The sequence below is a fragment of the Crinia signifera genome, chromosome 5, assembly GCF_055691185.1.
Source record: "Crinia signifera chromosome 5, ASM5569118v1, whole genome shotgun sequence".
Lineage (NCBI taxonomy): Eukaryota > Metazoa > Chordata > Amphibia > Anura > Myobatrachidae > Crinia > Crinia signifera.
This window is the reverse complement of record NC_139221.1, coordinates 47,874,562-47,899,416: the sequence shown is the minus strand read 5'-3', so window position 1 is coordinate 47,899,416 and position 24,855 is coordinate 47,874,562. Positions and strand designations below refer to the sequence as shown.

The 24,855-nt window shown below is 42.4% G+C and overlaps 1 protein-coding gene and 1 non-coding gene across 2 annotated transcripts in view; both read right to left on the bottom strand.

The window, feature by feature from the left end:
* Nucleotides 1-24,855, bottom strand: part of CHD7 (chromodomain helicase DNA binding protein 7) — a 118,246-nt gene that overhangs the window by 9,574 nt on the left and 83,817 nt on the right. Inside the window, 21 exon segments of the mRNA XM_083187150.1 lie at nucleotides 76-284; nucleotides 387-615; nucleotides 2,116-2,173; nucleotides 2,362-2,434; nucleotides 2,519-2,648; nucleotides 4,352-4,455; nucleotides 5,887-5,976; nucleotides 9,114-9,273; nucleotides 11,297-11,496; nucleotides 11,727-11,932; nucleotides 12,020-12,130; nucleotides 13,188-13,367; nucleotides 14,401-14,568; nucleotides 14,865-15,060; nucleotides 15,748-15,958; nucleotides 19,431-19,692; nucleotides 19,943-20,086; nucleotides 21,209-21,385; nucleotides 22,287-22,530; nucleotides 24,235-24,356; nucleotides 24,456-24,593. Of these exon segments, the coding sequence (XP_083043276.1) occupies nucleotides 76-284; nucleotides 387-615; nucleotides 2,116-2,173; nucleotides 2,362-2,434; nucleotides 2,519-2,648; nucleotides 4,352-4,455; nucleotides 5,887-5,976; nucleotides 9,114-9,273; nucleotides 11,297-11,496; nucleotides 11,727-11,932; nucleotides 12,020-12,130; nucleotides 13,188-13,367; nucleotides 14,401-14,568; nucleotides 14,865-15,060; nucleotides 15,748-15,958; nucleotides 19,431-19,692; nucleotides 19,943-20,086; nucleotides 21,209-21,385; nucleotides 22,287-22,530; nucleotides 24,235-24,356; nucleotides 24,456-24,593 (3,412 nt within the window).
* Nucleotides 1,972-2,065, bottom strand: LOC146005901 (small nucleolar RNA U6-53/MBII-28). The gene has a single exon (XR_014444062.1). It is a non-coding gene; the product is annotated as a small nucleolar RNA U6-53/MBII-28 (small nucleolar RNA).

Here is a 24,855-nt window from a genome sequence, read left to right as displayed (position 1 = left end):
AAGAAATAAGAAAAAAAAAAAAACTTCAGAAAAAGTAGTCTTAGGTAAAATAAATTTGCCACCTGGCTCACTCACCATCTTCAGACTTGGTTGACATATGACAGACTCTTCTGCACATGGCCACAAAGCAGTTGAAATACTTCTCCAAACTATCATCTGACTTTTTATCTAGACGGGCGAAGGCTCGGAACTGATTCCATTCAAACTTTTGTTTGGCGGTGTCAACAATCACTCCAAACGTCGATACTACTCTATAGAAGTCTGCCTCTTCCCTTCTTGTCCACCTTTACACACAAAATATAAAAAATATATATAAAAAAAAGGTTAAAAACACATTCATACTGTTCGTCTGAAGAAAAGGAATCCCAAAATTACTCCTGACTCACTTTTGCCGTCTCTCGGTTATAATAGCTTCTCTTTCTGCTTCCAGGGCTCTTACTTCTTCCCGAGGCCGCCTTCTTCTACGATCTGTCTTCATCTGTGCTTCTTGCCTCATTTGTTGCCGCTTGTAACTGCGCTGGTAGGCCGTGATGAGGCGTCGTAGGCGGGTAGTAAGAGCCGAGGTATTGGGCCAGTAGAGTTTGCCCAGTTCTGTGCTGTCCTCACCAAGCTTTTCTGTGATAAAAAGTTAACAATTAAATCAGCAAGTCACTTTGGCTTCTGGGTTACACTTGTTTGAGGACAGTAAATATTTGGACTTTTCTATACCACTTCTGTCTTACTCTCCCATGATTACATATTAGTGGGGCACGGTGCTTTGGCCAATTTTAGAAGGCTAACATGCACCCTGCCCTTACGGCGGCACACCGCTGTCACAGCCTGTTGAGGGCTGTCTTCATCCATGACTAGCAATATTTCCCAGGGGCTAAACTGCATCGGTCAGTAGGAGCTGTGTAATATGTTGGGCTGCATTACAGACAGCCCCGAGTCTTAGCTGAATTGAATGCAGCCAGATTAATAGCTGGGTGGTGATGTTGATGACTGTAATAATTATTGGCTTAAGCTAGGATAGCCGCATATTTTGTTTTTATTGCTTACTAAAAGTGAAATGATTACTAATGAATGACTATATGCTGTGAAAAATTTGCATCTGTATACACTGCACGAAGAGCTTTGGGGCTTCCCACCATCTCTATTCGTGCAGTGCACACCCCACCCCCTACAGTGATGAAAAGGAGCCTTAAGGATACACCCCCCCTTTTCACTGCTCCTCAGACACGGAATGAACACTATTGATACCTCATCCAACAAATTCTATTACATTGACCTCAAACATGGAGGGGGTGGTTTAAAGGGTTTACAGTCAATAGGTTGATACCAACAGTTCAACATTCACTAGGTCGGCATTGACAAAAAAGTCAATATAATCAAAATGTCAATACAAGGTCAACATGAGTTTTTCACATTACTTTAGGTCAATGTCGACACATGAGCATGTGAACCCCTAGTTAGAGTAGTAAATACCCCCGCAATGCTCATTTTGCTCAACGGGCTTCTGGCCTGGTGCCTTTCTATGCTCTGCACACTTTACTGATCGGAGTGCTCGTGGATTGTAAAACATGAAAGTCCAAAAAATGTAATCGTGAGAGACTGTCGACCTTTTCATGTCAGCATTTTGCTTGTGTGTCAACCTATTGTCAATGCCAATCTAGTGCAGGTCAACCTTCTGTCAACATCAACCTAATGCAGGCCAACTTTTGTCAACGTTGACCTATTATCCGAATACCAAATCTGGTAGGGTGAAAAACCTAGAGACTGTGGGATTATCTGTCACCACATAACTGGGATACATATTGTACTAACTAGCATGAATCTGCACGAGAAGACTCACAACGAAAGCGGGTTATCATAAAGGAATAAAAGATCACTTCCTTTACATCCATTCAGTTTCGTTATATTTAAACTCTTAGAATTAGAATGTAACACTGTATTCCCACGGAAAGAGCAGGTTCGTTGTTGAAGTGGCGTGTCTGTTTTCAGAGTTAATAAAATACTCAACATTTACATCCAGAGGGAAACAAATCCCCTGATGCTTCAAAATTAGCATGAATGCTCATCATTAAACAGACTGGCACTGCCAACAACACCTCGCTGGCGTGATGCTGCAGCTTTTACCTTGAGTCTCCATGTCCATGCATTCCTCTTTGTCGTCAAGGGGGGAGTTTGCAAATTCCTGGGAAAGAGAAGACACAAGGTTGTAAGCAAACTCTGGTTTGGAACCAGCACACTGTTGTGATTGCCTTTTACCGCTACTCAGCTGGTGATCAGTTTCCTTTCCAATTTGCAAAAAAAAAAAAGAATAATTTAAAAGCGCTGTGATCCAAATGCTACATATGTTATGAAGCAACTGTGTGTCCTTACGTCAATGTCATCTTTAAACTGAATCCTTGTGGGTTTGTATTCGGGATCTTCGTCCTCTCGGTCAAAGTCTCCTCTGTCAAAGCAAAAACGAGACAAGCTTTAGTAACAGAACCCTACTTTAAAGTTGACAATAAATATTGCTTAAACTGTAACGTACCCATCTCCGCCATCTGCTAACATATCTGTTCCTCTCTGCTCAGCAGCAATTGCTTTCGCATCAGGCATGCCGACTCTCTCCAGGAAGCACAGAGCTGGGTCGGCCCGCATGGAATTGTACTTCTCATAACCTATTAAACGAGATGGAAGACGACTGTCACATTCACGTCAAAGTGCATCTTCCAAAAACAAATATAAAACCCACACTAGAACTATATAGATCTGCACTGAAAAACATTCGCTTTAGATCATTGTATGTACAGGTAAAGTGTCCGTTATCCGGATACCCGAGAACTGAAGGTTATTTTTTTTTGCCCGCACACCATTTTTCATACTCAACGGGACCCCCTATATCCATTTGGTTCGTCTTTAGAGATATTCCCAGTCCCAAGGATGCAATGCGCCGGTGCGCCACTTACCGGCATCCTTGGGCCCGGGAACCCCTCTATAGATTAACCCGATGGCCACCGTGGTTGCCGGGGGACCAGGTGAGTATGTTAAAAAAAAAAATCCCTTATCCATTTCGGATAAGAGATACTCAACCTGTATTTACATAATTTAACATTTTAGTACCATAATTACATAAAATGCAGTGTCCATTATATAGGCTGCTTTATGTTTATTTTACAGCTTTATTATACAAAAGAAATCGGCTTGGGGTTTTATTTTTGTGTGTGACCTATTTCCCCTGGACACACCCTCTCCCTACGCTCCATTGGCTGCCCTCTTTGGGCCCAGCTAAACGCCTAAATTTTTTAATGGCTGCTCTTCCCTTCCCGGCTCACTCACTGAGCATGGGTTATGCGAAAGGCCACCGAACCCGTCTTATTAGGTTTCATGAGATGTATGTCAGAAAGATGACACTCTTCCCTCTACGGTTCTAACACACTTGTTTTGCTGTTTTAACTGGCTGCACTGACTAGATAGACAATGGCAGGTCCTGACAGTGCACTGCAGGAGGAGGATTTCACATCAGACCATCCTCAGCTGAGGCCCCCATTTAAGAGAAAACAGCCAAAGACTGCTGTACATAGGCAGAACAGCACAATTCAATTAGGATTTTTACTACAACACACTTCTCCTAACTGCTGTAGAGCCTGAAGCCAAACTGTAATCATGAAAGGTTTTATAAGCCATCATTCTCCCCTTTAGTCAGGCCATGCTGCTGAGAATACGCCTGCGACCTCTAGAGAATTTGGATTATAATCAGGAATCGCTCACTGTATATATCATGCCAGCTCTGCATCCCCGAGCCTTTCAAAGTTAACAAGGCTGCATCCCACTCAAGGGAGCTGGGAGTTCTCGGCGCTGACATTTGTGAAATATTGCTTGGAACAAAGCCCAGGAGGCACTTGTACAGATTAATAGCAGAGGTTAAGCCCACCATCCACTTTGACACTGGTTGGCAGAATGTTAGCAAAGGAAGCGGTGCTAGAAGCTAAGTTTATGGAGATCTAGAACACTGCTCGGCCATTACTACTACAAATATGGCTTTACTTTATTTATAGATCAGGGTTCGATATTTTCCCACCCACACCCCTGGGTTTGGATATCCTACCCCCTCTCTGAAAAGAGGTGACCAGCACTTAAGTTGGATGACCGTCTGCAACACTTGGTGTTTTTAAACAAACTAGTCGAGAGCTTTTCGCTCTCCCTTCTAAAAAAAATTGTAGGACAGGGTAAAAAATGATGCCAGCAAGTCGGGAGTTAACTCAGTTTTATTATAAAGGAATATCAAGATTCCCCCACATAACGTTACATTGATAAAGACAACACTGCTCATCACTCCTTGTAGAACCTCTGAACCCCTGAGTTCTGACCAAGCTGAACGTACCATGTTTGAAGACGCCGATTAAAAGGGATTTATCAGCTTCATTATCCCACCAATCAGTAGGAACTTCAGCATGGAATGTCTCTGGTATCCAAACATCTGCCTCGCTGAAAACAAAATGGTGTGGAGAAAAAAAAAAGCATCAACATAAGGCCGAGGATTCACAATGGGCCCAGATATCAAAGCTAGATCGGACACCTCTCTGTCCAATGTTTGACCATTGGAAATGGGCATAACTCATATTAAACCTAGTAGTGTCCGCTCAAACAACAAAAAGTAGAATTTGACAGAAGCCTTTAGCACCAAATATCCGTATCAAAATAGCACCAAATAGAACGACAAAACCAGCAACCGGAAATAAGTCGCTAAAATAAAAGGTTAAACAGTTGAAATAAACAGAATATTTTGTAAAGTACCCAATAGATAACATTAACCGTATGCAGTAAAACACCAGACCAATACATGGGCATGGAACTGGACCACTATTACCAGAAATATCATTCCTACCAATCTGATAAAGCCCCTACACATTTAAACAATCCCCACCGACGCCAATATCAGCTGCAACATGGCTCTCAATGAGGACGTCCCTCGTGTTCCATGCTCAGACGAGGGAGGGGGACATTAATGCGCAAGAGAGGGCACATCATTAACAGTATTGAACATACACACTAGACCAGCGGTGTCAAACTCATGGCCCTCCAGCTGTTTTAGCAATCCATTATATAAAATCTGTGGCAGGGCATGCTGGGATGTGTAGTTCCACAACAGCTGGAAGGCCATGAGATTGACACCACTGCACTAGACCGATATAGTAAAAAGATATCGCTGAAGGGCCCTTCTATCTTTTACAATCTCGTCTAGTGTGTCTATGGGGTTTAAGGCCCAGTTTCTCCAACAGTATTCCTGAAGGAACCATAAGCAATCTAAGCAGCAGACTGTGGCACGCCTCAAAAAGTACCTTCACCGATAGCCTATATTTAGAAGTCCCAGCTGGTGCAGCGGTTTCTCAAATAATGTGTATGTACAGCGGCGGTGCTCACCACGAAATAAGGCAAAACCGCATTCCGTCAGTTTTCTATATTCAGTAACTAAAAGATTGCGTCTGCGGCCTTATTTCATACCGAGAGTGCCACCGCTGTACACACACACACACACACACACACACACACACACACACATATATATACACATACATATATATATATATATATATATATATATATATATATATATATATATATATATATATATATATATACACACACACATATACATACACACACACACACATACACACACCTACATACATCTATGTCCCTTTTACTTGTTCAAGGTGGATTGAATTGATACAGGAGTGTCAGAAAATACATAAAAGTGCACAACCGCTGTGTCGCGTTCATGGCATCACTGGCAAATCAGGGGTTAAACCAGTAAGAGACGGGAAGAAAAGTGCAAACTGTAACGCATAATAATTAGTAACAGCAGGTATGGACCTTGATCATCTGCGACAAGGACAAGCCGCACAACTCACTAACCTTGAGTCAGCACCCTCCAAGATTTTGTCAGCTTGGTCCCCTATCACTTCTTGCCTGAGATAGTACAGCATGCGGACACGCAGCAGGACCCTGGAGAGAAAGAGGAAAGTGGGGGTGAGGGGAGAAGTTCTTAACTTCAGAATTGTTTGCCAACAGTGGCTTTTGGCAGCTGCTGCTGTTCATCCATCATCCTGCCAAGGCTGATTAGCCATGCTGTATGGTAGGCTTGAAGCGTGACAGATGGTGGCATATAATCACCTCTGTGTGGTGCTTTCTGCTGGCTTCCAACGGGCCTGCCTGGCAACCGCTCACGCTGCACAGGGAGGGAGCAGGCTGGGCCCAGCCCAGGCGCATTGCATTTAGTCCTACCTAGTGCAGCTTGTGAAGTTCAGACACGTACTGCACCACTGCCTCTGAAGTACTGGAGCAAGTTTGTAAACAACTGAGCAGATGGCTTTCAGTAACTGTTCTGCTTCATTATCTCATAAAATTTCCTCAGCTGCTGCCTTAATACCATTTTTGGAAGCACATCAGAAGTTGCAAGGATAAACTAGATCTATAATCTTTTTTTTTTTTTTTTTTCCTGTCTTTTTTTTTTTTAAACCACTGAACAATAAACCCTCACAATGGGATGGTGGGTTTTTCGGATTATGTAACTATTTGTTTTCTGTAAGAAAGCCAGTTTATAGAGCTATAACCATTTGCAGGGAGCCCGCAGAAGCTGCCAGGTTTAACTATGTGTGTCACAGGGGAAATCCGCCTCGATGTCAGTTTATAGGTGAACTTGAGTCGGTCTTCCAAGCAAAACCATGGAAGACCATTATGAACTGTCCTTAATTTCACCCTTGTCAGACCTTAGATCATGAGATTAATGTGGCATATTATGTGTAGGGGGCTAAAGGGTGGGGGGCACGCACATAATTAGCCAGTTTCTATAAACACATCTGGAATAGGAAGCTTGCTACGGTAGCGCCGGTTCCTTTTGAGATCTCAATATGAAGCTAAACTGATAATTACAATCCAATAAAGATGGGATTTTACTTAATTTGTCACAATCTAGAAAATTCAGATTTTTTTTTTCTCCCTACCCGAAAATCCCTGTTTGGGATACAGCCAGGGCTATTTTTGTGCAGGCTCCAGCAGGAACTGTGGCCCTTATTCTAGTTCACTCTAACAAACTATTTCTTAGATGGACAAAACCATGTGCACTGCAGGTGAGGCAGGTGTAAAACCCCACCCAAATCTAATTATCGCTGCACAAGTAACACCTGCCTAACCTGCAGTGCACATGGTTTTGTCCATCTAAGAAATAGTTTGTCAGAAAGAGTGAACTAGAATAAGGGCCACAGTTCCTGCTGGAGCCTGCACAAAAATAGCCCTGGCTGTATCCATTAGGTTGAATCATATTAGGTAAACATGCATTGGGTCGATCTCCGAAGGTTGACACAAAATCGGTCGACACAAAATCGGTCGACATGGCTACGATTGACACGGTTGGAAGGTTGACATAAGCATTCGGTTGAAATTAGGTTTTCACTTTTTTTTTTTTTTTTACAAAAACCTCATGTCGACCTTCCCATTGTTGACTTAATGCTGGACACTATTTATATATTTATTTTGCAAGTACAAGAAATAACACAAAAGGCAGCTTTTTAAATTGACTTTTATACATATGTGCGACTTACTCACTTAGTCAGAGTCAATGTTGTGTGCACACATTCATCCACTAATACAGACCCTATACCATGTATAACACACATCTCATCCTGTAACATTAACTGTACATGTATGAGAACCCACTGCTGGACCAAGACTATGCTAGAACGGAAATGATAACCGCAGCTACTGAGATTCAAAGGCTAAGGGTGCAGATTCTGCCTGAGTAAATAATGATCAGCTGTATGCATTATTTCTTAGGCTAGTGGCTGGCCAGATGTTAAGGATATTCAGCTATAATGCAGGTGCGTGGGTTATGATCAACTCATTTATCTATGCTGACACACGCTCAATAGGAGGTATTTGTGGCTCTTGAGCTGAAACGTCATCTATCTGCAGGTGGCAGTCTTTGTACTCGTTACAGTCAGGGAGGCGGTAGATGCCCTTGGCTGGTTTGGAGGAGGGCAGGACTGAATACATTTACTATGCATGCTGAAGGAGACTTCACATGTGCAACCAAGATCTGGATTTAGGTAGAAAAGTGGAGGGGCTGCCGGCTACACTCTGATCAAGAGGATGGATTTATAGAGTGACCGCTATGCCAACATTTTGGGGTTGATCCTATTAGCTCTGAAGGGTGCGAGGTGCAGTTCCAACGCGTTTAAACACTGGAAACGGCACCTGAATTAAGCCGATCTCGCACCATTCGCTGGGCCGTATTCACCCCAAAAATTGCTCACATCCCTATGGAGGTGCGAGCACTTTTAGGCAAATTCTGCGCCCGGTGCAGTGATTGTTCGCACTTGGAAATCACCCACACCTGATAGGATCGACCCCAAAGCATAACAAATACTATATTTGTCCAACACACTGTATTAACAGTGTCCATGTTAATTTTCCATCCTCACCCACAAGTACAGGTGTGACTGGAACGCCGCACCTCATACATTCACTAAAATGATAAGCATCAAACAGAAAAAAAAAAAAAAAACACGACAAAAAAAGAGATTGTTTCCAAAACAAATAACAAAATAGGTTATGCAACCAAATACTAAATAGGCATGGATCCAAGTATTGCAAAATATCTGCTAAAAAAAAAATGCCAGATTCGCCGACAGCGACTTATTCCTTTTGGCGCAATGTTTAAAAAACTTCAATGAATTGATATCAGATCATTTGCCGGCAATAACTGGTATTTTTATACACCCTCACAGCAATGTTGGCACTCAAAGGGTTAAAATGAGTTTTCATGTGGTCTCCGATCCCCTACATTTAAAAGGTTACACACCCGTTTGATAAATCAGCTACAAAGAAAAAAAAAACGTACCCTTACCGAAAAGCCATAAACACACCTCTCAGAATATGACGGCCTTTTTTTCTGAGCACACAGCAGATTTACAACCGCACAAAAGTATGACTGTAACCAACACGTATAGAGAGGCAGGACCCAGACACCGCCTTACAGAAGCACTTTCCTTCACACTGAACGCTCTGTGGTCAGGGTGTGAATCAGTGCGATTTGTCTCTGGCCTGTGGTCACACATGAGAAGAAAGACGCTTTCACTACTTACTTGTTACAATGATGTTTAAGGTGCTTCTTGTAGCTATCCTCCTGGAACAAGGTGTCTGGGTTACAGCTGGGGAGCCAGTCCGCATGCTTGAGCACAGGCTGAGCATTCTGGCTCTTTACCTTCTTTCCCTTCCGTCCCCTCGGTACTGGGGCAGAGAGGCCTGAAAGAGAACACTAGGGTTAATCTCAATGCGCAGAGACAAAGGATATCGCAGGGACTGCTTCCGGCTCCCTGCATGCAATACTGTGAGATTACAGTACACCAGCCAGAAACCCCATTTAACAAGAGATCACCGAAAAATTTAGTGATCACACTAATAATTTCAGGTAGAAAATATGTGGCATAGCCCAAAAAATGTGTAGATCACTAAGTACTAGTTAAAAGTCAGTCAAAATGACGGCTTAGTCCCTATCTGCTCCGACCCTCCAACCTCTGTCTTCACAGCGCCCTCTTTCCATATCCAGAAAGTTCGAAACAGATTATTTTGCGTTCATTTTGGGCTAAGGAGTAATTTGTTTTCTTCCGAGTGGCTTCTAGTTGTCACTGGCGGTCAGGGCCACCAAGAGGGGGGGTTGCGCGGGTAATAATTACCCGGGCCTGCTGGTCCGACCCTCCTCCGTTCCTCCAGGGCAGCAGCAGCACACCTACAGCATGTGCTGTGCTGACAGCAGGCTTAGCATGAGCATCTCACTGACAGCGGGAGAGCTCTACATGATGTAGGTGTGCTGCTGCTGCTGAGGGGAGGGGAGGGGGGGGGGGGGGGGTTTGGGGCTAATAACACCCCCCCCCCCCCCAACTTTAGAGTTTTCACACACACACACACCCCCCCTTAAACATTTTGGGGGTGTGGCCTGATCGCAGGAGCCGGTCACGCCTCCCGAGATTAGTCCACAGCCCCAAAGTTTTACCGGGGCCCGGCATACCTCTCGGCGGCCCTGCTGGCGGTACTTAACCTCAGAGGTGAGGATTATTTAGCCTTTTATATATATTGATAATAACTGAGGCAATTTGGTCCAATTTCAGTCGTTTGCAACAAATCGGGCCCATTAAATCGGACCAAATCGTCCCTCCCTGACATGCCGTCAGGTCCGATGCGTGGCCCCATGCGCATCGGACCCAACCAGTTGGTTGGACCAGCAGGCTGTCCGACTACCCGTTCCTCCTGGCGGCGAGGCAGGCGGGAAGCAGGGACGCATGCGATCCATCACAACAGATCGAATGCGTCCCGGCGGCTCGCAGGCTGTCGGGTGTCCGTACACTGCTGGGAGACATCGCAGCAGTGTATGGGCACCTTTAGTACACAACTTTCCCTTGACAAATCCACATATTGTAACATGGCTGAAACTAGCATTATACAAAGGGTGGTGTTCTAAAACCAGATAGCTTATCATGGGGAACTGGGTTATTCAGGGATTCCATTTTATCATTCCCTCCAACATGACCCATTCCATTAGGTACACAATCCCTCTTTATGTAGGATTGCCATCACCTGTGTTGAACTAGTTAACTGATGAGAAAGCTGGAGACAGGTGATGGCAATCATACAGTAAGAGAGAAGTCCAGGGAAGGAACATTTTGTACCTAATGGAATGGGTCATGTTGGAGGGTATCAAATGGATGGCTTTGTATTTATTTTCTTTCACTTTATCAATACATGTACTATGATCAACTGGTAACCAATCACAGACCTCCACATGAAACTTTCTTTTTCAGTTTATATCACTTATACAGAGCATACCCATTGCAATTAATTGGATTGACCCCTAAGTGTCTATTCAAAGGTATAACATAAGAAATATACAAACTGGAAGACAAAAGCTAACATCACCGCTTCAAGTACAATTCCAACTAAACATGCAATAAAATGGTTTAAATGTGGTTAGATTATAACTACCCTCATCATTACACTCCCATCAATTTAACGGTTCCATTCAGAGACTCCTGGTTTAGTACAGAACGGTACCATGAAAGACAATGCTCGACTACTAATCTACAAGGGTAATGAAAAATGTTTTCTGCAACAAAAAACAGCTTCTTCAAAACATTACAAATGACAAAGTTTACAATAATACAAAGAATGATGGAATATTCTAACAACATATCTTATTAAAATTATAGAACAACTGGAGCAAGTAGCTTCTGTGGTGTTAATATGCATAATTAGCAAGGACCTGGCTACCTACCGGAGTGGTTCACGAGAGCGCGTGTCTGCCCATCTTCTGTTGGTGTAATGAGGTCCCAGATGAAACTCTTGATGTTCTCATCACCTCTGTAATGATTCAGGCAGTAGACCAGAATGGTACGACAGATGGTTTCCACGTCTTGTTCCGAAAGCTGACGCTTAAAGCGCCCGTGGGAAAGAATATCCGTCCAGCGTCCCCACCTACCACCGAATTGAAAAGGGTCACATTGTGTTCCAAAAAGACAGCTATGCAAGCGCATAAAAGTGCACATCCAGATGCCCAATAAGTGGTGACACGCAAGACAGAAACTACATCTCTCATTAACAGGGTGCTGAAAACCAATCGCTCAACTGTTTTCTTTACGCCGTGTCATGTTCTAGATTATGTGTGGAATCACTCAGCAGGAAAAGATCAAGTGCTACGCACGTACCCATACACAAGAAGGTTCTTCTCCACTCTGAAACATTCACTCCTTGCATAGCCCTGAGATTTGTCCTGAGGCCGACGCGGTTTGATGTTGGGCTTGTCTTCGGAATCGCTCTCTAGGTCAGAGAATTCCATCAGTTCATCCTCCTTTACCGCACTGTACAGTCTGGTCTGTTTTCTTACTCGTGGGGTATCAATCACCAAGGTGTTCTACAAAAGTAGAATGAATGCTCAAATAAAAGTATTTAAAAGAAGTGTGTACCCATTATACTGGGAAACTTTAAGGCAGACACTTACTCTCCCATTTAACACATCAAGATCAAGTTCTGCTTTCTTTGCCCACTTTTGCCAGAAATTGGGGTCATCCAAAGATATATCTGTCCGATTTCCAGAAGCAACAAAGCTGGCCTATCATAAAACATATAAAATAATTATAGCATAAAAGTGAAACATGGTAAAAATATACATATAAACAAAACAACTTACCCTTACTTATGAGCCAACACTCACTACAAAGATTATTAATACCGCTTTCAGAGCGGTCTGTTCCGATCGAATCAGTGAACCAGCAATATTGCCGATTCACTAACGTCATGCGGGAGCGCGATGGAGCATCATCAGGGGTGGGGGAGGAGGCAGCGCTTCGAGCTGGCTCTGCTCCTCCATAGTGTGAAGGGGAAACGGGTCGCTCAACTCTATTAACCCGTTCACACTGCACAGCAACAAACCAGTAAAAAAAACAAAACTTAATTTTACCTGGTTCATATTTGACATTGCCGGGTCGAACCAGCAAGAAACCGGCATGAACCCGGAAATTACATTAACATCTTTTATTATGCCAAACGCAAGCTAGAGAACGAAAGCAAATGTTTGCCTGCAGGAATCTTGTCCTATATTATACATTGTATCAAATTATTTCAACATCTTATCTATTGTGAAGACCAATACATTTTAGTAATTTAAAGGGTCAATGTACTAAGCCCTGGTGAGAAAAAGTACCAGCCAATCAGCTCCTAAATGTCATGTTACAGGGTTTGTTTGAAAAATAACAGTTATAAGCTGGTTGGCTGGTAGTTTTGCTGTCTACTTAATCTTTTTCCAAGGCTTAATTCATTTATGACCCAGCTATACTGTAAGTTCACAGAAAGCCTGTATACTCTCAGCACCAACGTCATGGCAGCGAGCCGGCGCATAATTTAGAGAAGAGCATGAGGAAATTCACTACATTACTTTGGAAGCACCATGTGGTTTGCTAGTGGAAACCTTTAAATGTAAGGCTGGATACTGAACTACACCACCATGTATGGCCTAGTCTCCCCCACTGTCTGCTACTGCCCAGCAATGTGGCATAATGCTACTACTTAGAGAGGTCCACTTTAACTTATCAATGATTAATCACCAGAACGCATGAAAATAAACCACAAGGAAACCATCTCACAACCCAATTATGGAAAAGACAACTTACTTTAGCAAAGGTTGAGCCCTTTCCCTCAGACTCAATAGTGATGGTGTGAGTCCTTCTGGAGAGGATTTGATCAATATCCTCTTCACAGAACTTGGAGCCTTCATCTTCTTCGTCCATCAGAGCACCATATGCCCCTTTACGCAAAAGGTCTTCTATTTCCTTTTTAGAAAGCTGCTGTACCTTCAGGCAAAAACAGGATAACCGTTATCGGTGTTCAATATCACTCATGGGAAATCCCTTTCATGTAGTAAACTGGTGCAACACAGGCGGTGAGAGATCACCATAGTATGCACTCACTCATCCTTCGTTCATACAAAATAAATGTGTATGTATGTATGTATGTATGTATGTATGTATATGTATGTATATATATATGTGTATATATATATATATATATATATATATATATATATATATATATATATATATATATATATATATATACACACAGTAGAGTTAGATTGAGGGACCTGGGGGGACCCCCAAAGAAACAGGCGGCACTCGATCAGCTGGATGGGTAGAATCCAAATTTTATGTGCAAAGTTTTCAAAAGAATACAAGCATGTCTGCCAACGTTTCAAAGCCGGTGCGGCTTTATCATCAGGGCTTGTGTAGCATGAAAAGTGCGTGTAGTGCTGTGATAAAGCCGCACCGGCTTTGAAACGTTGGCAGACATGCTTGTATTCTTTTGAAAACTTTGCACATAAAATTTGGATTCTACCCATCCAGCTGATCGAGTGCCGCCTGTTTCTTTGGGGGTCCCCCCAGGTCCCTCAATCTAACGCTACTGTTTGTATACCCATCCGAGGAAGGCACCGTGGCATATACCTCAGTGAAGAGAGTGCCAGTCAACCCTATAGAATATATATATATATATATATATATATATATATATATATATATATATATATATATATATATATATATATATACACACATATACATACATATACACACACACAAAACAGGTGCAATAACCTGTGATGACATTTATAATACACAAATCAAATAGACATAAGTTTTAAAACTCGTGGGTGTGATAAATATTGCCCCAGCCAATCAGCTCCTGTCATGGGTTTGAAAAATAACCGTTGGAAATGGATTGGCCGAAGCACAATTTACTATACGCCGCTAGTTTTAAATAGCTAAAAACTAGTTGATAAATGGGCCCAATAAGATTCTAAAAGCACAATACAGAGGTAAACAGACTTACCCCATTTGTAGCATTCTCTCTTCCACTCATAGACTGCAATACTGCCTTGTCCAGGCCGAGTTTCAGGCTGGCCTTATCAAACATCTCCCGCTCATAGGAATTCCTGGTAATAAGCCGGTAAATTTTCACGGATTTACTCTGACCAATGCGATGACATCGAGCTTGAGCCTAAAGAACAGCGCCAAAAAGAAATCTCTTAACCTTCAGTGCACCATGTCAATTTAAGGCTAACCATATTAAACAATTTACTAAAATCGTCAAAGCCACACGTATTACAGGGTGAACCGCTGAATCCATGTAATGGTTCTAGATTTTATATTTAATATTTAGCATTCCATCACAAATCTAAGTAGAGAACCAAAACAATTGGTGATGCGACCAAATCTCTACAACAGTAAAATATAAACCACATTTAAGATTCATACTTCAAAAAGGCAGATTAACAGTACAGCAAAAGGGCTTACCTGAAGGTCATTCTGAGGGTTCCAGTCAGAATCAAAGATAATGCAAGTATCAGCAGCAGTTAAATTAATGCCCAGACCTCCTGCCCTTGTACACAGCAGGAACACAAACCTATCAGAATCAGGCTTGGAGAATCTGTCAATAGCAGCCTGGCGGAGGTTGCCTCTCACTCTGCCATCAATTCTCTCATATGGGTATCTGAAAAGGAAGGGTTATCATCAAGACCGGTACTTCAATTTATTCTATTTACTTAAAACAAACGCCTACAAAAGCCTCTTCGGAAAGGTTGATGTATTTCAACTGCAAACTTGTGAACTGAATTACAATGAGGGCTGCTTTTCGCCCTGCCACATGGTTGCCTCTTCAGCAGCACTGCAGTGGGCATAGCCCTGCTGTTACACGTCCCATCCATACTCTAGAACCGTGATGGAGAACCTTGCCACTCCAGCTGTTGTCGAACTACATGTCCCAGCATGCCCTGCAACAGTTTAGCATGGCCAAATAACAAAACGGTTGCAGGGCATGCTGGGATATGTAGATCAGCAACAGAAGGAGTGCTAAGGCTCTCCATCGGTGTTCTAGAAGATCAAAACTTTCTCTGAAGACCGCATCCCAATCAATAAATGTGTAGGAATGTAGAATTTATAGCATGCGTTTTTTTTTTTTTTTAAAGACATGTAATATTATTTTAATTACAGAAAAAGAGCAACTACTTGAGAGTTTTACCTCACAATTTCTGGTATTAAGGAGTAATAAAACACGGAGTTATGCGGGCAGCAATAACGGACTATAAAACTTTTCGTACAACAGTAAACCCAACCGGGGCGTAGATCTGTGCTGTGACCGGAACTACGGGTTACTGTTCAAGCTGGCAAGCGTATTCACCTGCGTTGGATGAGGTAGTCTTCCAGAATGTCCAAACAACGCACCATCTGGGAGAAGATGAGCACCCTGTGGCCACCAGCTTTCAGTTTTGGCAGCAGCTTGTCAATCAGAACTAGTTTGCCGGCGGCCTGGATCATAGCCTGGAGCGGAAAATCTGGGAAGTCACCATTGTGCGCTTCTCGAAATTCTTCCAAAATTTTCTCTTCAGCACCTAGGAGAGATTTAGAGATGGCTGTGTAAATAGGAGTCGGGCAGGTGAAGCACCGCGGCGCCATTCTGTCTGAACGCAATACGGTTTAATAGTCGGCAATGAAATGGTTACAAAAAGTCGTGACTATGAAATTCTGTGCTTACACTTACAGGATGTTACGAGTACACCACGGAACAATTCACAATGACACATTAGTAAAACCTTGCTCTCCGGCAGTAACTGAACTGAAGAGCTGAGCCTCTGCTAACCAGCGGCGCCGTCGTGCAAACATCTGACAACTAGAACGCAATGACAGCAGAAATACCGTACAAACACAAGGACACTTTAAACAGACACCAATTATATGCCATGGAGAGCACTTGAAGATCCGTAGTATGGGATCTGAATTGCACATTTTACAATGTTTTATATGTTAATACAGCTTTAAGCAAATAGATTTTTCCCTATTAACACTTCCATTACACAGAACACAAATGCTGCCACTGTGCTCAATACACCCAACATAGTCCACATATAGAAAGTGCTCACTAATTGACCAAGAGGTCCTGAAAATACGACATAAGAATTAGGAGGCTATAGGTCTGACAAGCGAGTGGTCTTTACTACTGTAAAGGCAACTCCTATCCAACGCTTAAGGGGAGGCTCGGAGTCCAAGTGTGGAAATAGCAAGCAGGGCTCAGAGGAAAGCACAAGCCAGCGACGACAAGCAAACAGACGGTACATGCGGTTCCTGACTGAGTCAGCAGCACGGGGCCTGGGGCAAACTGCCCGGGATGAAATCCGCCCCCACGAGTGACAGCCTTGTCTAAAAATGTTATTGTGAGTGAGAGAGTCACAGCCTAAGGGAAAAGGAAATAGGGGGCTGTAGGACGCTGCACATCAATCACTGCAGGTTACCAGGTTGTAATTAAATATAATTTGCAAACAGTTTTTACGAGGGAGTAAGGCGGAAATGCAGATGCGCCTTTAAAGTGACAGCCACTACAATTTCCTACAGCACCTTGCTGCAAAGGCTGCTTGGATATTATGCAGTGAACTACAAAGAACTACAAGGGGACACTGTACAAAGCATTTGTGATGGTACAAATGCAGGCTCTATACAGAATTCCCTATATAAAAAGGCAAGACGACAAGCACGTAAAACGAAGGCAACAATTCGGGAATACAGGACAACAATACAGCCCAGAGCATCATACCTGCTCCCCAAAATATTAACTCAAACAACATTAACAGGAATATGGGGACTAAGACGTTACTAACAGCTCAAGCGCAGCAGCAGCCTCATCAAATCTGTATCAAAGGTTAGAATTTCTGAGTTTCACAAATAAACTTCAAGACAGGGATGAGAGAGAGCAATGAAAAGGAGAATTACACCGGGATCACACAGAAAACATCCTTCATTCGGGCTTTCAGCAAGTGACCTCAGATATTTGATGAATACAACTTAATAAATCTCAAACACTGATCCATGCACACATTTCTTACACATATATAGATGCATACATTCATTCACTAACCCTTTCAGTGCCATCATCAATGAAATGCGCTAAATATCTGCTAAAAATGCCAGCGCCGCTCACATTTGTTATATAAATTCAAATACAAGAAATGGGTATTAAAAAAAAAAAAATTATATTTCCTATATAAAAGGTAAACATTACAGGTCATTATGAGGAATAAAAATATTTGCTTGCCAATTTTCACACCTATTTGGACAAATTTTCTTGGCATTCAAAGGGTTAACCTCCCCACACTCATCTAATCAGATCTAAGCAGCATTAAAGGGACACTGAACTACAGAGCTTGCCTGTACAGGCTTAAAGTTAACTAGTCCCAAATATAACCCCCCCAACATTAAGGAGAAGGGAGACATCAGCTGCAAAGTGTTAATTGAGGTAAGTAAAATCTTTGTTTATATAATTATCAAAGTGCTGCACGGTATATATGCCAAGCAAAGAGAACATGACCATTTGCCATTACTGTTATCACTGCCTACACCAGAAACAAATCACGCAAGAGTGTTTGTTCGATCACACCCTGAAAATGCTCACAAGAGAACCGTACACAAGGCTATAAAAATACAATCCACTACCTCATTCCTGCAAATACATAAGTACCCATGGTTTTATCTGGGCTCCCATGTTAAATGCACCCCATTTTTTCATACCCCTACTATCCAACTACGCATGGAGTTGATTTTATATAGTGTGGCGAGCGCAGCGCGCCACCGAGCCCGAAGCGTGGCGAGCGCAGGGAGCCCCGCGAGGGGACGCGGTCTCATAAGAAAAACGTGAGCCCAGATATTACATAAGTACCAAACCATGTTTGATAATTACACCGCTTTCACACTGCCAAAATGTTTCAAAAACCGGTATATTTAAACAATATTTAAAACGGGACCTGAGCCTTCACATCGCAGTAGATTACCGGTTTAAATACCATTTAAGTACCATTCATATCAGTCAACCCGTTTAATCCCCTGAACACGTTTCAAGGCAGAATGCAGAGGACAGCCTATCACAGGTCTGTAATCTGTTGTTTTTACTTAATACCGTTCCAGAGCCATTCTCACTGCATAAAAAACGGCTCTGAAACCTGTAGGACTCTTTTTTAAATCTTTTGAAATACCGGTTATCTTTGACCGGTAAATCAACCCTGCCGCTTTCCCACTGCAGCCTTAAACGTTTTGAAATGGGAAAAAAACGAAAATATACCGTTTAACAAGTGCTGTGTGAAAGGGGTAAAACACACACAGGTTATCAACAATAAACAAAAATGGTACAAATAAGGATGTTTACACCACAATAGGCCATATTGGTTAACAATTTAAAAAAGCCAGATAATACATCAAGATATCATGAACACTAAACCCAATTCTATGCATTTTGCGATGGCCATGCATTGTATGACAAATAATCCATTTAATTAAAATGTGGAGTTCACCACAAAGCACATTCTTGAACTACATTTTGAAGAGATCTAGGCAAATCGATAGTACAAAGGCCTAAACCAGATTATTATGCACACATGGTGGCTTGTGTACTACTCTGATGGCGGGCTGGACTGCTCTTTTGTAGAACTAGACATGCGGCAGCCATTTTGAAAATGGAGAGGAAGGGCAGCGACAGGGACTGTTCTAAAAAAAAAAAACAACGAAATAAATAAACCAGGGAAGCGGCATAATTTGCAACCTGAGGGTTAGTCGATGGGCCAATGTTTTTACAGAGTGATCGCATGCTGCATCCTTGCATGAGGCTTCTATTAAACACAAGAGGCCTCATTTTGCATTAGCATATTTATACACAGCAGCTGCATCCAAAGATACAGCCAATGCGTGTACGGTTTCCATATCTGAATCTGTACCATAATAGTCCTCTGAAGAAATAAATACATAGTAGATATTAACGCCTTGAACGTTCAGGAGAACTCGCTTATGCCAGAAACCATTCATTTTAATCAGCTGAACACTCACCATTAATAAGGTAGGGATGATTGCAGCATTTCCTCAGCTCCATCATAGTGTTTAGAAGATTAGGGACATTTGTGTGGCTGCTTGCGCCTCCTTTGGAGAGGAAAGTAAAGTTTTTCTCCAGGATGGCTCGGTAATACTTCTTCTGGATGTTGGTCAGCTCTACTTCGATAATGGTTTCTTCTTTTGGGGCCAAGTTCTTCTCTACATCTTCCTTCAGACGTCGTAACATCATCGGCTTCAGGATCCCTTGTAGTTTTTGTACCTACAGCCAGAATTTGTAATAAAAACAAAACAAATACTTTGTTTTAAAGCACTTTGTGTTCAAACACGAGGAAAAGATCTCTGCTTACTGTTTATGTTGTCTAAATATTTGCCCTAGCCAAAAGCTAATACAAGAGGACAAGCTTCCGTTCCCCGCGATTTCTTGCGCCTTTGAGCAAAGGGTTGCATTTCATAAGAACACCGTCTGACACATGAACTGTTTGCACAAGATTAATTGCTGTTTATTGTACCTGCTCTTCAGTTTTCAGATCGCCAAACTCTTGCATGAAGTTGCTCTCTGAAGGGAAGCGTTCTGGCTCCAGGAAATTCAGGAGGCTGAAGAGCTCTTCTACAGTGTTTTGCAAAGGAGTCCCTGTTAGCAGCACTTTGTGTTCCTGAAAACAAGGCAAAGGAAGAATGAGACCAAGAGAAGCGGGTAGCCATCCCACAACAAAAGGCGAGACCCTCTTCACTGTCCCCGAACGAGAGCCAACTTAATGACTGCACAAAGCGGATTCAACGGTGTCAGGCTCTTAAGAAACAGGTGTTAAAAGTAGAGATGTGCAGGCTCTGATTTAAGAAGGATCTTATCGGCTATCAACTGTCAGCAACTGTCATGTGATTTGGGATAGCCAATAAGATCCTGCTTTGAAATCAGAACCTGCACATCTCTAGTTAAAAGTATAGAAGGTATTTTGCCTTTAACAAACCAAGATGGGATAGGACAGAAGGACACCACTACCCGAAAAATACAACAGATTAAACAAATGGGCCAGACGTAAAGTAAAATAAATTATAGCCAATGGATCACAAGGGTAAGTGTTATGGTATGCATTAGAACATGGGTCTTCAAACTGTGGCACTCCAGATGTTGTGAAACTACAAATCCCAGCATGCCTTGCCACAGTTTTGCTATACGGGAGTGGTAAAACAAGGCATGCTGGGATTTGTAGTTTCACAACATCTGGAGGGCCACAGTTTGAAGACCCATGCATTAGAATGTAAATTGGTTCAGTCCAGAATACGGGAACCTCTGCTGTGTGCAGGACACGTGTACGATGAAACGTACTCAACGCACTACCAACATATTTGTCACACAACTACCCATGAAGAGCAAAGACGCTGTTAGCAGAACAAGCTGGGAGGTTTAGTACAGGAATAGCTGCACAACCACAGGTTACATAGCCTCGCTATAACCCAACTCCAAACCCACAAATATAGGGTATGAAAGTTTCTCTTTTTTTCCTTTCTAATTCTTGAAGAGCAGATGTCAATTCCAAGTTTAGCGCAGAGCCAGTCAGCACTGATTCAGCAGTCACACGTGGCATATCCTGTCACTTACTCACAAGATGCTCTCATCTAAATGACTGATGCAGCAGAAACATGTGTGCACGGATAGAGGTACCCACAGGAATGCAGAGAAGGTAAAAAGCAGGGGGGTTTATCATGAAGTTTTCTGTCCAAAATTCCATTTCTTCGCATCATCCACATAAAGAGAGCACATATTAGAGACTTACCAGATCCATCATCTTTAGTCCTTCCAATAGTTTGCAGTTCCTGTTCTTCAATCGGTGAGCCTCATCAATAACCACACATCGCCAGTGTATGTTTCGGAGCTCAGGGCAGTCTGTCAAAATCATTTCAAACGTTGTGATGATGGCATGAAACTTATAGGCACCCTTTATTGCTCGGCCCTAATAATAAAGAAGAAGAAATATATCATCAGGATTATCTTATCAGTGAATCTGGGAAGATGATACAAAAATTTGGAGGAGAAACAGGCTACGGCCCAAACTGCTTTTAACCAGCGCCTTCAGGATGCAGACACAGCTGGCCCATTTAATTAAAGCTTCTGGACAGTGAATGGTTACAGAGCAGAAGATGCACTGGGTGGGCAAAACAAGCAGATCAGAATCACCCACACTGATTATACAGGAGGCCAAGGCATTAAAGCAGACCTGGCCAAACTGTGGCTCTCCAGCTGTTGTGAAACAACAAGTCCCAGCACGCCTTGCCCCAGTTTTGCCATTACAGAATGCTAAAATTGTGGCAATGCATGCTGGGATGTGTAGTTTCACAACAGCGGGAGAGTCACTGGTTGGCCAGACCTGCACTTAAGGTACTGCAGTGAGCTATACTAAAGTCCGGTCTGGTTTGTGGCTCATCCACACACAGAAAATTCCAAATTTTCAGTAGTCTATTTAACAGGTCAAACCAGAGAACATTATATATTCCTGGAATTGGTATTGTATGACTTGGTTTAACATTTAACCTAGATCCAATCATACCAAGAACTATACATTCTCCGTAACCCCACTTTAATACATGCACAAGTTTAATTTCAGTTGTCCCAATTTTGGCAATGCAGTCCTGATTCACGGACCTCAAAAAAGATGAAGTTCCACTCGAAGGTAGTTGGTGCCGGGTTTTGGTCAGATTGGGGGTGGGGCTTATTTTGTCCCTTGGTGTATCTGTACATTTTAGGAGGTACTGTATGTACAGATATGCCACCACAGATGAGAAATGAGGGTTCCCATTAGGACACAATATCATGGTTTTCTCTTCACCAATAAGTGATGTATTTGTTAGACCTACCTGTGGATCTTTAAAGTACATTTCATAGAGTTGTATTGTTTTCCTGCTTGCTTGGCTTCCATGATAAACGATCACATTCAGCTCGGTCCATGTGCGGAATTCTCTCTCCCAATTTGGGATTGTGGACAGTGGAGCAATCACCAAATACGGACCATGAATGCCCTTTAAAAATATCTCGTACAGGAAAGTGATTGATTGGATGGTTTTGCCTAAACCCATCTCATCCGCTAAAATGCAATTTCGTCTACAAAGCAAAAAGCGGTTAGAGAATTAGATAAAAAGAAACCAACTGCAATACAGTACAACATTAACACACAAGCCAAAATTCTATAAAATCGCTTTATAGCCACCCCATAGGCCAAACAATACAGGGTACAACATTCAGTGCATGTGTTGTATTTCCAACTCCCCACCAATGTAGAACCCCTTATGGCTTATATTGAAGGTAGCTATATCAAATATACCATGCATACACACAGAGACATTTCAAGTAACAGATTGCAACAGTATGAAAAAAATAAAATGAAACATTCATAGTCATTCATTCTTGGTTTAAAAAAAAAAAACAATTGTTTGTAACAGAGATTATTGATCGCAATGTAACTCAGAACAAACTCTGATATTATTAACACTATGCTGCAGACAGACAGGGGAAGATTCAATTAGCTGAGAAGTTCCTTCGGAACCTCACACACACACACACACTACAACAATGCACTTGTTTGTGCTTGCACCTGAGAAAGGCGCGAGCGCAAACACGCATGGTCTGTAATTACCTGCAACATAACCTCATGCTCAATTTAATCTCCCCATCAGTACGGTCATTGATAAGCCAATAGCGTTTGTGTACGTAGCCCGAGCTGGACTGCACCAACCTCTATCGTCACATTCATAATCTGCTGTGCCACATTATTAACAGCATAACATTTAGGGGAATATCCTATTATCAGCAGCAATTTACCACTGCTAATAGGTTTGCCGGGGGATACCCTATTAGCCCCGACGCCAGCACTTATCGGGAATTATGCTTCATGTCCCAGACACACGCATCATAAGGCCTGATAAGCAGCCCTTCCGACCCGCAATAGCAAATGGGTCTGGGAACTTATCACAGATCAAATGCGTTATCGGGCAATGATGCCACATTTTTCAGACAGAGAACGAGCTGAAATTGGATAGCCTGACACTCACCATCGAGATAAAATCACAATATCCGGCCATTTTTGTCTGAAAAACTGATTAATAACATACCCCCTTACTTCCAATAGTGTCCCCTTAACCGTTGGGGTTCAAGCTCCAGAACATCAACTGTTTAAACTCCCACGATGCTTTGCTCTAACCAATATGGCTTCACAGAGTAAATGTAATATTTAAAAGTCAATAAGCTACACACTTCCAGAAGCAAGTGACACTGTATCTCTCTCAGCCTCTTTCATCATAATATGCTAGGGAAAGAGAAGCTTTCCCTCTAATCCAAGCCTGGAAAGTATTCATCATCTCTTAACAGCTGTAATGGAGTACATGTAACGCGTGAGAGTCAGTCCAGCAATGATGTCGTTCTGTTATGATTCACAGTTTCTCTACACAGAACGTTCCCATTATATGCCTGTTTACAAGCTGGGGGGGGGGGGGTCCTAAATACTTAGCACAGAGTTGCAGCTGTCTTATGTTCCACTGGTTAACAGCCACAAACCAAAAAGGCTGATGACCGATGTTGGCGCTAAGGGTTAAATTATTTCTTCTCCGGTCCTATGAAAGGTTCTGCAGAACGCACGCTTATAAATGCAGCAAGCGCAGTAAAATATGGGTTTCCACATTTATTTTTTATAGGAGTATAAACCTCGGGTCCTTAAATGCAAATAAAATCTGTAAAGTTAAAGTACACTGTGAAACAAAAGCCATTACAGTTTACTAAAGCTACTGCGAGGAGAATAGGAAAAATACGTACGTGTTGTACCAATTGAACAGCAGCCAGTTCACTCCCTCCAACTGGTATTCCCTGAGACTGTTATTGTTTTGATACTCCCTGGAACTCTCCGATTTCTTCCACTCGTCGGCAGGAGGTCGCTCCTGTTTCAAATGCAGTAAATCCCATTAGTGGTTTTCCGAAAGACCACATAACTGAGCTATTTTCAAATAAAAACACTGGTTGGCTGTGCCAATTCTTACCACGCGTACTGTTTCTGGCTCCCTGCTCTGGAGTTTCTCAAATTCTTCAATCTTTGCCGGATCCAAGTCCTGTTTCAATTCCCATGTACTATCCTCATATGCAAGGGAACACCACTTCACCAAGTAATGAGTCACAGGCTTTGAGAAAAGGGCATTACAAGATTAGTACAGGCATAATCGCTATCAACTTACATACTAGAAGGGAAATCGATTTTCTATAACATATGTTAAACATAAATTTGCCCTTCTGAATTGCAGCCGTTTAACAGTACCAACACAAAAAAAAAAACACCGACCACCTCTCCTAAACTATAAGCCACCATGCAGGTCTTTAAGGACATTGCACGACGTACCCCATTCCCCGAGATGCCACAAGACAAACCCTGTTCCCTAGGGGGAT